The sequence below is a fragment of the Lampetra fluviatilis genome, chromosome 39 (genome assembly GCF_964198595.1).
Source record: "Lampetra fluviatilis chromosome 39, kcLamFluv1.1, whole genome shotgun sequence".
Taxonomy (NCBI): domain Eukaryota; kingdom Metazoa; phylum Chordata; class Hyperoartia; order Petromyzontiformes; family Petromyzontidae; genus Lampetra; species Lampetra fluviatilis.
This window is the reverse complement of record NC_136313.1, coordinates 1292782-1304979: the sequence shown is the minus strand read 5'-3', so window position 1 is coordinate 1304979 and position 12198 is coordinate 1292782. Positions and strand designations below refer to the sequence as shown.

The 12198-nt window shown below is 48.0% G+C and overlaps 1 protein-coding gene across 4 annotated transcripts in view; it reads right to left on the bottom strand.

Annotated features, from left to right (window-relative positions):
- Positions 1-5785: 5785 nt before the first annotated feature.
- LOC144945833 (neogenin-like) overlaps positions 5786-12198 on the bottom strand; it is a 99641-nt gene continuing 93228 nt past the window's right edge. For 3 of the 4 annotated variants that reach the window (XM_078874383.1, XM_078874386.1, XM_078874385.1), the window contains 3 exons: positions 10632-10886; positions 9969-10096; positions 5786-7612 (listed from right to left, as the gene is read on the bottom strand). In XM_078874383.1, the coding sequence (XP_078730509.1) occupies positions 7505-7612; positions 9969-10096; positions 10632-10886 (491 nt within the window). In that variant the 3' untranslated portion in view covers positions 5786-7504. Of the gene's footprint in view, positions 7740-9968; positions 10097-10631; positions 10887-12198 lie in introns of all 4 variants that reach the window. The other variant, XM_078874387.1, reaches the window with a different exon arrangement.

Below are 12198 nucleotides of genomic sequence, written 5' to 3'. Positions count from 1 at the left end.
CAATTAGCACGGTTGGCTACCTACGGTACAAAATCAGTTCAACGTGCATACGTAACCCAGGAAATGCGTAGAAGTGGTTTTCATTCCACACTTGATAAATGTCCTGATGCATTGTGAAGTCACATCTCTCTTTGGAAGAGTGGATAGCAGCACATCCTGGGCTAACATGAGTGGCGAGCGATATTTGGGGCCATCCATTTAGTACGTACGCATGGAGGAGGGAGGGGGGTTAACCCAAATGCGTACGCTTGCGTATGAGGGTCTACTGACAGTGTACGCATAGGAAACGGAGGGGGGGTGAAGCCTCGATAATAATAATTTGTCTACATTGGCCTTCAAATTAGTTAGATAGTCCGGCGGTGGACTATCTGTTTGCTTAAACACATTAATATTATTCATCCTTGATCGTTTCTGCGTGTATTCAATATCGGCCGTTCTATAGGATTCGGTGGGGGGTGGGTAAAAAGTCCGCGTGTGTCCAGGGAGGGGGGGAAGGGTCAAGTTTTGACAGATTTTTGCTACCTACTCAATGGATGGATAAAATTATGTTCCAGACGAATACAACTTGTTATTGCTAACTATATGATCAGCATAATTGAGATGTGATGTGTATATTACTACAGGGAAGATGTATTGTTTGAAGTTATTGTACTTATTGCAGGTATTATAAAGTTGTTTTTCGCGCAGATATGTGTGCAACTTTCTTACATTTATACAAACAAGGAACCGGAGATATTTTTGGGGGTATTTTAAATACTCTACATAGCAGTTTTAGTATCTTGCATGTAAAATGTTCATGATTCAATACACTAAATAAAACATGTTAAGAAGAACGATTGATTTCCTATTTGTACCATCGATGCAAGTGTAATGAGGGACAGAGTCTGTGTGTAGGGCTTCTCAATGCATTCTCTTTGGTTCTTTCGGTAAAGTCACGTAGGTATAAAATAAAATAAAACATTTTTTAAATAAAAAAAATTATTATTATTTTTATACCGACGTGACTTTACCGAAAGAACCAAAGAGTATGGAACATTGCAGTCACGAAAACTTAGAATCTAAACCTTCTCAATGCAGTTATGACCAAAGTGAACTCCATTGTGTGCAGGTTTCTCATGCTGTGCATGAAATAACAAAGTGGGAAGTTTCACGATCATTTGTCACATCCAAAGATCGGCCAAAATCGGCCACGTTTTTTTTTCATAGCTTCGTATTTCAATACAAGTTAATTTCTATATTGTGTTTAAGCATAGTGCTCTATACATGAAATAAAAAGTGTGAAATTCGCAATCATATATTCACATGGCAAAATTGGCCAAATTTTCATAGGTTATTATTTCAATGAAAAGTTAAGTTCTCCATTGTGTTTGGGCTTATTATGCGATATATTAAATAAAGAAGTGGGAAATATAACGTGAAAAGATATCCATTAACTAACCTATATTAGCCATTGAACTTAGGTTATTATGGCTATTTGGCATATGAGGTAACTCCCGTCCCACGTTTCAACAAATCCCACATCAGTAAAATCATCAGCACGTGTTCTGGCCTTCAGTTGACCGTGCCTTGGTGGAGCGAGTGTCACAAATCATCAAAAACATCCGCACGTCCCCACAGTCCTCTCACCGGTGCTAGAGATAGGTCAGCCGCCTCCGCAAGGCAGAGAAAAATCCACGGACAATTATCTCCCCATTCCTGTTTAGAAATGTAGGGGATTGCCAGGCTAAAACAATGCGCTTACAGGTTACGGGCAAAGGCAAATCCCTGTAGAAACAGCACTCTCATTTCTGTCTCCTCATGTACCATCTCACCGAGTGATGTCAAACCACTTAACTATTGTACCAATTACGCTTGGACAATGGTAGCGGCCCTGGCAGAACGCCCAATCTGAAGGTCAAGAGTTGAAACGACGGGGGAATAAGGTTCATCGCGTCCATCCCACCGCTGAATCAGAACCGCCAGCCGACATCGGCACTGCCCAACGCCCCCAAACCCACACTCGGCGGTGGAGTCGGTCGGTGTCTCGGCCTTGCTGTGCGCTGCGTTGCACCACTATCCGAGTAGTTAACCTCGCATTCAATGAACTTTCAGAGCCAGGGTGAACATCCGACTCCAACGTATTGAATGAATAGAACGAGGTAAAACTCATGGAAAAACACAGCACAAAATACAGCATCTGTTAATACTTGCAATATCAATACAATGAAAGAACACTGCAGCATAACATTGTCTGAGATAACTTTATTCTGAATAATAGGTCCTGGATGGACCAGGCACCTACATTAGCACTGAATAGCTATGCAACGAGAATAATCTACTGTCTTAAATAAGGTCACTTTGTGTAATCACCATACTGCAGCCCAAATGTACAGCACTGCAAGTAACACTGAACTGTGGATGAGATACTTCTTCGTCCTTGCTCTCAAGAACGCATTAAAGTTACATGGGCACAAGTCTGGCTCGACTCATCCAACTACAAATAACATTCACAATAATGCAAGTGGCAGACTTCGTTGTAAACTAGGCCTCATATTTATCATAACAATTTAACAGCATTATAAAGGCATGTACAGCATTATAACAGCAATCCTAACAGTATAACAGCATTCCTAGTATTATAAGAACATAAACGAACTTGCAGACAATGCTTCTTAAAGTCCCACAATGAACAGATGCGCCCATCTTCACTGAGACGCTATTTGTGCCTCCATTTTGTACTCTTTGTAATGGCCGACACCCCTGCCTTGCCTCGTGGCTTCGACACCATTAACTCGTAACTTTCTGGTCACATTACCATCATATCAGGAAGATCCGGTATAAACACACCCCCATGTCTGCCGTAAAACAGAACATTTGGACACTAAATCGTGCAGTGGCCCACCGCCAGGCCTCCGGTGCGGCACATCCAACAACGTTTAACGTCGTATTAAGAATGCAAAACGTCAGGGATGCAGTGACAGTTGAGCTGCGCCACAGACTAACATCTGGAACGTGTCCTGTCGTCTCTTGTGCTCGATTTGGAAATAAAAGCTGCGTGCACAACTGTTTCTTCGCCACGTCGGGCGGGTGTTGGCCTCCTGGGCTTCATGCAGGCCAGGCCGAGCAACCGTTTCTGCTTCAGTGATCCTTATCCACGGCGGGCGGGTTCTTCCCTTTTGCCGAGAGGAAGGCAAGGGTCAGAGTTTACCGGCTAGGGTGGTGTCGGCAAGTCGCTCTACCCATCTACGGTGGTGGTGGGTAAGGGCACGCAGGATGATGGGTTTACATGCCACCGTACTCCGGGACTCCCCAAGTTAATAGTGGGAGTATGAATGCCAGCAAATTAATCCCACATATGCCGGCCACTTGAAATGTATTTAAAATAGCCATGCGTACATACATCGGTACTTGATAATTATCAATCTGCATTTCGACAATATTGCATATAAAGAGTTCAACAATGCACTTCTGTTACGAATAGATTGCCTGCTAACTTTAAATGGATATTTCACATTCCCCAGGGCACGTGACCCAAATTGTACACTCAGATTGCTTCCGAACCGCTCCATTCCTTTGCCAATTTCCCCAAGCTCATTACCATAAACATGATGGGGATTTCATTACTGCAGGACAGATCCATCATGCCCGGCACTCGCCACGTTAGGGTTCGGTCAGTGATGAATGTTAAGTGCCAGGTAATGTCGCGTACGCCTCGAGACAATTACATTCGACCGTCCCCACCGGGACGTGTCGCTTTCGCACAGAGTGGAGCTTCCACCCGGAATAGTGGTTGGATATCCCACACAGCGTGGTGTGTATGATACAACAGTGGTTGGATATCCCACACAGTGTGGTGTGTATGATACAACAGTGGGTGGATATCCCAGTGTCGTGTGTATGATACAATTGTAGGGGATGTCCGAGCCATCCTCACACACTTGCACCACAGACAATCTCCGCACTCAACATAGTACACACCAACCACACGCATGGGAATGCACTCGACGGGGGTCAAGGGTTAAGGGAAACTGACGTCACACGGACTCGGCACGCGAGACAGAGATGTGGATTGAGGAGGGCAGAGATGGAGGGTTTAAAAGGGGCTGCGTGTTCGGGGTTGGTTATGAGGAACGAGTGTGACTGTGGTTTGAAGAATAAAAAAGTGCTTAACCATACTCTTAGGTTTCTTCGGTAAAGTCACGTAGGTAAAAAATAAAATTAATAAAAGTAATAATATAAATAAATCGCGCCGTTTCGGAGGCAACACAAGTCTCCGAAACGTGTTTTATTATTGCTGAAGGTCCGGCTATGGGAGGTCGCTCCTTCTCGGCTTCTGCTCCCGTTGTCTGGAAATCTCTTGGATGCAAACTCCTCCGTGCAGTTTCAGCCTCTGCCCTTTTTCATGTTCATATGGCCACAATGTATGTCGTTTTAAAATGCTTTATTTTCCCCCGGCATAGACGCGGCTGCCATCTATGCCGGTTGTAATTTGCGTCGTGTGTACGATTCATTAACGCCTTCACCCCCAGGGCCGGATTAAGGTTCTTGTAATCCCTCGGCACTATTGATTCGGAGGCGGTCGGTGATAATTTTCTACAAATTGTTACCGCTGCTGCCCCACGTCACTACTACCGCCGCTGTCACTCCGCTCATTCAATGCGGGCTTCGTCCAGCCGCTGGAAAGATGTCGCGACTGATAGGTCCATTATTTGGTCTGTGCCCTAATTCGATGGGAGCGTGCTGTGGTACTGCAGATAAGCATATTTAATTTGAAATTATTTGTAAAAAACAAGGCAAGCCAAAAAATATTACAAGCGTAAATTTCTTCAACTCTTTTTTTTTACTATGATTATCATATCAGATGACGCAGCAGCTTTATAAGGATGCCGTTCATTTTCATCGATAACAAATTAAATGTTCTGACGGGACAACCGCATGGCGAGCGTCATATTGCTTGACTTTCGTTAAAGATTTGACTCTTATTTTCGGTGCAAATATGCCTCACTTCCAACGAGTCAATGACTTGTTACCACTGCAAAGAAATTGCAACGAGCAGCCAACTAATTGTGGCAAAAAATTATTTAAAACACTTCTAAAATACAAACTTTTGTCAAAATTATTGCATCTAAAAATGAGTTGCCATATTCCCCCAGTTTACCTTATATAGATATGGTCAAAGCCCAAATATCTGACAAGATGATCAACATATTTCCGAATGTTTACATTGCTGTAAGTATGTAGCTTGCCATCTTGGGAATGAATTGTGAAGGGGAGCGTTCTTTTTCGAGGCTAAAACTGTCCCCGATCAACCATCGGACAATGTCGCCTTTGTCTTTACTCGCACGACTCTATTGAGAATGTGCGAAAAACACCGTTTTGAAGATGTCCTTGCTAATTTTGCAATGAAAACAATCTCGAAAAGTTCCTCTCCGGTGTTAATTTCTCTCACCTTATGAAAAAAAAAAGATTGACATGACCCTGCCTCTTCGTGTATACACTGTTGCCATCCTTGCTATATTAATATATCTTGGTTATATTTTTTTATCATACAAACGAAAATACACGGTCACATCTTTTTTTCGTAGGCCATTAAGTTTTCGGAGGCCCTAGGCACAGTGCCTACTGAATACGGCCTCGCTCACCCTCATGGTGTGTCCTGGCGGCCCATCAGTTACTAGAGCAAAAGTGGAATGAGGCAAAAAGAACCCCAGCAAAGTGATAAAACAACCGCGCGACGCTCATCGTTCATCTTACCAACACGGGGGAAAAAAACACCTCGGCGTCCATGTCTCTTGCGGAAAGACAATTGCATATTCATTCTTTATTTCGATTTGTGGGGGTGTGTGGTGGGGGCGGTTTGCACGACAACACGTTTGTTTTAAAGCAACTTTTAAACAAAAAAACTAATTATAAATTTAGCACAAACCCCCCTCTCCCCGCCCCCGGTTCGCTCCGCGTTGCGTCTATGCCGCGCGCTCGTGAGCTGGAGATCGCCAATGGCCACGCGGGTCATGACTCCCGGCGTGGCCGGCATGGCAGGGCGACACGAACCCAACACGCTCGGGGTGCGGTCACTCCCTTTAACCGCAAATTTGATTTTTCCAAATATTTTTTGATTGAATCCACCCCGTGGCCACTCCCTTTAACTGCATATTTGATTTTTCCAAATATTGTTTTGATTGAATCCACCCCGTGGTCACTCCCTTTAACCGCAAATTTGATTTTTCCAAATATTGTTTTGATTGAATCCACCCCGTGGTCACTCCCTTTAACTGCATATTTGATTTTTCCAAATATTTTTTGATTGAATCCACCCCGTGGTCACTCCCTTTAACCGCAAATTTGATTTTTCCAAATATTTTTTTATTGAATCCACCCCGTGGTCACTCCCTTTAACCGCAAATTTGATTTTTCCAAATATTTTTTGATTGAATCCACCCTCCGGTTACTCCCTTTAACCGCATATTAAATGTTTCCAAATGGTTTTTTTATTTAATCCACCCTGCGGTCACTCCCTTTAACCGCATATTCAATTTTTCCAAATTTTTGTTGTTTTAAATCCTTTAACAAAAAAAACATGTTTATACAAGTTATTTTAAAACACTTACGTAAAGACTAATTCTATACATAGTATAACTTACAAAAAAAATGATAACAAAAAAAACGAAATATTTCATATGAAAAATCCGTTTCACTGCGTATAAAAAAACACAACAACACGCACGGCGATATTGGGAACACGATCACGGCGGACCTCACGGTACGGCTTTGTACATGCACCGGCGGTGCGCGCGGCGGTAGCGGCGCGACAACGTCGGAGGCGGTAACACCCAAAGCTGCTGGCAAATCCCAACCGTTAGCCTTTATGCAATGTAGCAAAGCACTCGTTGAACAACAACACCCACTGAATAATTATGTACATTTAACAATTTATAAAAACAACAACAACAATAACTGCTATCTACAAGCTTTAAAAATAAAAGTACAAGTATAAACGGGGCTTGAGTAGGAAGCAAAACACCTATTTATAAAATGTCCTCCGACGTATAAAGAAAGTTCACGGCATTATTCCCCATTTGCCGTCGCCCGGGCTTGCCTCCCCGGGGACAGCCGGGGCAGGAGATCGGCCTGGCCCCAGGGGCAGGAGATCGGCCTGGCCCCAGGGCCCCGCTCGGCTCCTTCTTCCGTCGGCGCTCTGCCGCCGCAGCTCGACTTCCTCCCCCGTGGCCGATCGCCCGCGTGCCACCCCCCCCAGCAGGGACGGAAGGCGTCTCTCGAAGGATCTCTCTGAAGACGCTGCTCTCTGAAGACGCTGCTCCGTCGCGCGCGCTACACGCACGCTTGTCGGCGTCGTGAACATCTTGCGGAGCGACGCGATTTCCCGAGTTTTCAAGATCTCCTGGAGAGCGGCGGCTTGCTTTATGGTTCCCAGAGCTATGAAAAACAACGCCGGAACGACGTGCAACGCAAACTATTAACGCGACTCTCGTTCGCTCGCCCAGAGATCCATTTGTAAAGAAATGGGTCAGATTCCCGCGGAGGTTATGGCGTTGAGGTCTTTCATGAGGCCCTCAAGGTTCGCCATCTCAGCGCTGAGGTCGTCTTCGTCGTCGTCGTCGTCGTGCCCGTAGGTCTGCAAGGAAGGAGGATCGCCACCAAAGCCACAGCGTGAGGCGGTTTACGGGTCTCATGGCAATGCCGATTCGCTGCCGTCGGGAGGAACGGGCGACTGGTTCGAGCAATGTGACTCACCAAGCCGGCTATCGTCATTGGCAGCAACAGCGAGAGACAGAGAGAGAGACAGAATCACGGGGAAGAGAGTGAGACAGACAAAAGGGGGCATGGAAAAAAGGGCGTTAAATAAATGTAGGATCAGACAAAAATAAAATAGGTAAACAATGTGAAAAGAGAGAGAGAGACGAGAGAACATGGTTAGAACATGCAGCCTCCACTGCACAGGTTCATGGATCGTAACAGTTTTGTTACCACAAGAAACTTTGATATATTAGCGATGCCAAACGGGAAGTGTGGGGGTGGGGGGAACGAGGCTCGAGATCACACGGCGCAGGAGCGAGCGCCAGAAGCAGGAGCGGAGGGTGCAGAAGCAGGAGAGAGCACCAGAAGCAGGAGCGGAGCGTGCACGGGCGTGAGAAGCAGCAGGAGGAGGATGAGGAGCAGCGGGGGAGATGATGGGGGCAGCTCAGTCCACAACAAGCAGTGCGCAAAGCAGCATAAAAAGATTTAGTTCAACGACAAAAAACGACTGCGTGCTGACGCATTGCCAAACCTTCCAAGAGATGGCAAAGCGGGGAGATTCGTTTTCTAACTGATGAAAATTAAATTTCTTGGCAATCATAAACCATTCCCAGGTACGGAGTTGTGGTGCCGCGGTTAGCGCACTGCGCAATGGAAACCCCCCCCCCCCCCCCGTGAGCCGAGCTTGATTCCCAGTCGTGGCTAGCTGCAGTGTTGATATCTGAACGGGCCATGACCCAGCCCTGGCACTTGACCAATTTTCACTGACCAGCGTGGTGAAGCATGGTCAAGCAGCCCATGTCACTGACGTGGCATGGGGAGACCTTTATCCAATGTTTTGCTTTTATACTCCCATATTTACACGATCTAATCCAAAAGAAAAACCTATATTATGGATGATATTTGTCGCGAAAGCCTACGTGTTAAACTCCCAACTGTAATGTCCACTTGTTTGCTGCGGTCAGATTATTTGGCTGCTATAAATTTCCAGACATGTCAAGACACTTCGTTGCGCTATCATTTGTGGCCAGGTCGCTTCTGAAATAGAAGCTAATAGCTCAGTGGGCTTTATTTGGTAAAATAAACATAGCTATATTTAGTGATTTCCTTATCTTTCCTATACTTTGCACTCCTATCGTATTTTCGTACAGTTTGTTGTTGTAACTTTCTGACCCGCTCCTACTGGACATCTGTGAAAAAAATATCTTTTTAGCCCATCGGATTCCTCCTGCAGTATGAATAAAGATTGAGATTCTGAGCCGCATGCGAACGGGTGGCCACTTCTAGCTCAGCCTGCAAATGCTCAGGGCGCACAGCAGCGCCGACCCACGGACTCTCCCCCTTCCCGCACCTCTCTCCAGGGCAATGTTCACCGCGGCTCAGCTCCGAATACTCTCGCCACGCCGCGAGCGGTCGTACGCAGAAAACATCCCCTGCGAAAGTTTGCTTCAACGCAAACTGGGACCCCGCGAGAGTTCACGACCCGGAGCGAGCGACGGCACGGCAAAAGTCTCGCCGTCGCTGCCGTACGACCACAGGGTTTAACCGCCGTTGGAGGATGTCACAATCGCTTTTATTTTATTTCACCAGGTGATGTCAACGAAGTGGCTTATCATGTGGACATTTATAGCAGCCAATTGATATAAACGCACATTGATTCTAAATGTGGAGGGAAAAACCGGAGGACCCGGAGAAAAACCCACGCGACCACGGGGAGACAGGCATGCAAACTCCAAATATACAGCAGGCATTAGGGTTGGGAGCGAACCCATGCACTCCTGTATACCAGGCTAGGTAGTTAACATTTCGCCACCGTAGTGCTCCACGATCTGTACGATCAGGCGTGTTGCCACCACGACAGATGTATCCCTCCCACTCGCCCCCAAACCCCCCCACTCGTGATGGGGTTCTCCGGACCCACGAGTGGTTTACATGGGGGTCATCTGCTCAGGGTCAGCGCTGGGGGTCAGCGGCAGTGTATGCCGAAACGAAACGCGCACGCGGAACCGCCCATGACGCGCACGCCGAGCGGGGCAAACGAACGCCACTCGACGGCGGTGCCAACAACGCGCCCGTTGCCACGGCCGTACGGGCCGTACGGGACGAGCGGCTCGCGTCGCGAAGCGGACGACAAAAGCGGGCGAAGCGAAGCGGCGGCGAAGCAGGGGGCGGCCGCAAGAGCAAAAAAAATTAGAGCGGCGAAAACGACGCGGCGGCGGCGCGCGGGAACTCACGCTGTCCGAGTCCTCGAAGGTCTGCGAGTCGTGGGCCGACGAGTCTGGGGCGCTGGGCAGGATCACGGGCAGCGGCACGCGCAGCCGTCCCAGGGTTCCGAGCGTCGCCACCTTTGGCGAGCCGCTCCCTGCAACGACGGGGAACGCGTCGCTGCTCACGGCTCTCGGCGTTCGGGGCTCAGAGCGGAGCGCTCTCCGCACGCGGATCGATCGCGGCTCAATGCAACAGCCTTGGGATGCGTAGAGATTATAAATACGGGTGTACAAAATGACATTTACCGTGGAACTCCACTGACAATGTGCAAGAGGAGGTCCCTTATACTGGAGGAATCCGAGGAGCTATAAAGCTCTTTTTCACGGATGTCCAGTGGGGGCGGGTCAGAACGTTACGACAATAATTTCAGCTCGCACAGCATTTAATTTGTTTCTTTATTTTCAGAAATGAGTTGCGTTACTGGAGCGAGACCGCTCTGACAGAGACTGGCAGTGGCAGAGGGCCTGGTTCAGGCACAGGACCCGACTGAGTGACACCACCAGGGACGAGTCTGAGATCCTCACAGCGGGCAGAAAACTACGTCGACTCAGTGAATGGCTCCCAGCAGGTGACGGGAGCGGGCCGTGTTGCACCTGCGTGGTGGGACAGAAGTGGGGGCCGTGTCTCACCTGTGTGGTGGGACAGGAGGGGGCTGTGTCCACCTGCGTGGTGGGACAGGAGGGGGCTGTCGGAGGGGCGTAGCGCCCCGTGGGCCGACACGAGGGGCACCGCGAAGCTACGCAGGGGCTGCGTGGGCCGCACGTGTGCCGTGGGCACGACGGGCCGCGGCTCCTCGTACTCTCCGCTCGACGAGCCCTCCCCCGCCGGCGGGAGGGGGGGCAGCCCCCCGCTCCGTAGCTCCTCCACATCCACTCCCACGATCTCTGCTCGCGCCGAGGGGGGCCACGCGCGGGAGGGGTGGGTGCGACGGGCGTACGTCAGGAGAGCAGGACTCGGATTGGTCAGCCCCCCCCCCCCGCTGCGTCGGACTCAAACGATGCAAACTCACTTACAATTATCGGTGGCTTCCCGGGCGCTGACTAATATCGTTGCTGTTATTCCGCTCGTTGGCTCAGGAAAAGCCTCGCTGAGCCTCGTTACTTTTTTTCCTGCCAAGTTTGCGATCCCAATTGATTAATGTTTCAGCATTGGGAATGTTTGGGCCTACACCAGGTCACGTGGTGTGGTGTTTGTAGCTGATTTAAGGTGTGCAGTTTGAGAACACGAACTGCACACGGAAAGACGCCCGAGTCGGGCATCGAACCCAGGCTCTTTCCTGCTGCGAGGCACGACATGTGTTACCACTGCGCCACTCTGCCGCCCAAAAAACACAATTTACAACGTGGGGGAATTTTGAAGGCAAAGAAAAAAAAACAGTTTGTTGTGGATTCACGAATCTCAATTAACTTTCCTAGGGATATTTGAAAACAATTTGGCCGACGCTTTCACGGAGGTCTCCAAGTAAAACGGTATTTACAAGACTCTATTCACAGCACTGTACGGCACATTTGGATTGTACCGATTCGATGTTGCAAGTCCGATTTACGATAAGATTTACCGTAATTCCAAGCAAATTAGGGCGCTATATGAGGCGTCCGTGAAGCCACGAGAAACGTATGAGTGGTGAGGGCCTCTAGCAGTCACCACAAGTAACAACACCATCATCAACATCAACAACATCAACAACATCAACAACATCAACATCAACAACATCAACACCATCATCAACATCAACAACATCATCAACATCAACACCATCATCAACATCATCAACATCAACAACATCAACCTCGGCCACCAACTGGCTGATGATGTCATGCCGGCCATGTTTGTCTCTTACTGGCAGCGGGAGCGATGATGACGTTTCATCGAGTAACAGCTCTCATGCGCGTGAGAGCCACAATCTCGCTTTGACCCCTCTTCACTTTGACTCACGATCCGTTTTCTCCCACGGCACGTTCGTGATCGCGCTACAACAAGCAGCCTTCTGGATTCACGAGAAATCTTAAGATCGTTTTGTGTACTCGGGCACTGATGCATTTTGTGAATGGTTTAGCGATACCGTAATTAAAGTAAAATTAATAGTGACAGTTGGCCGAAACACACCTCTGTGAAATGGAATGGTCGATTGCTCAAAGTGACCTCTATACACATTACGGGAAATAAGGGAAGACAACATAAAGCCTCTTGCAGATT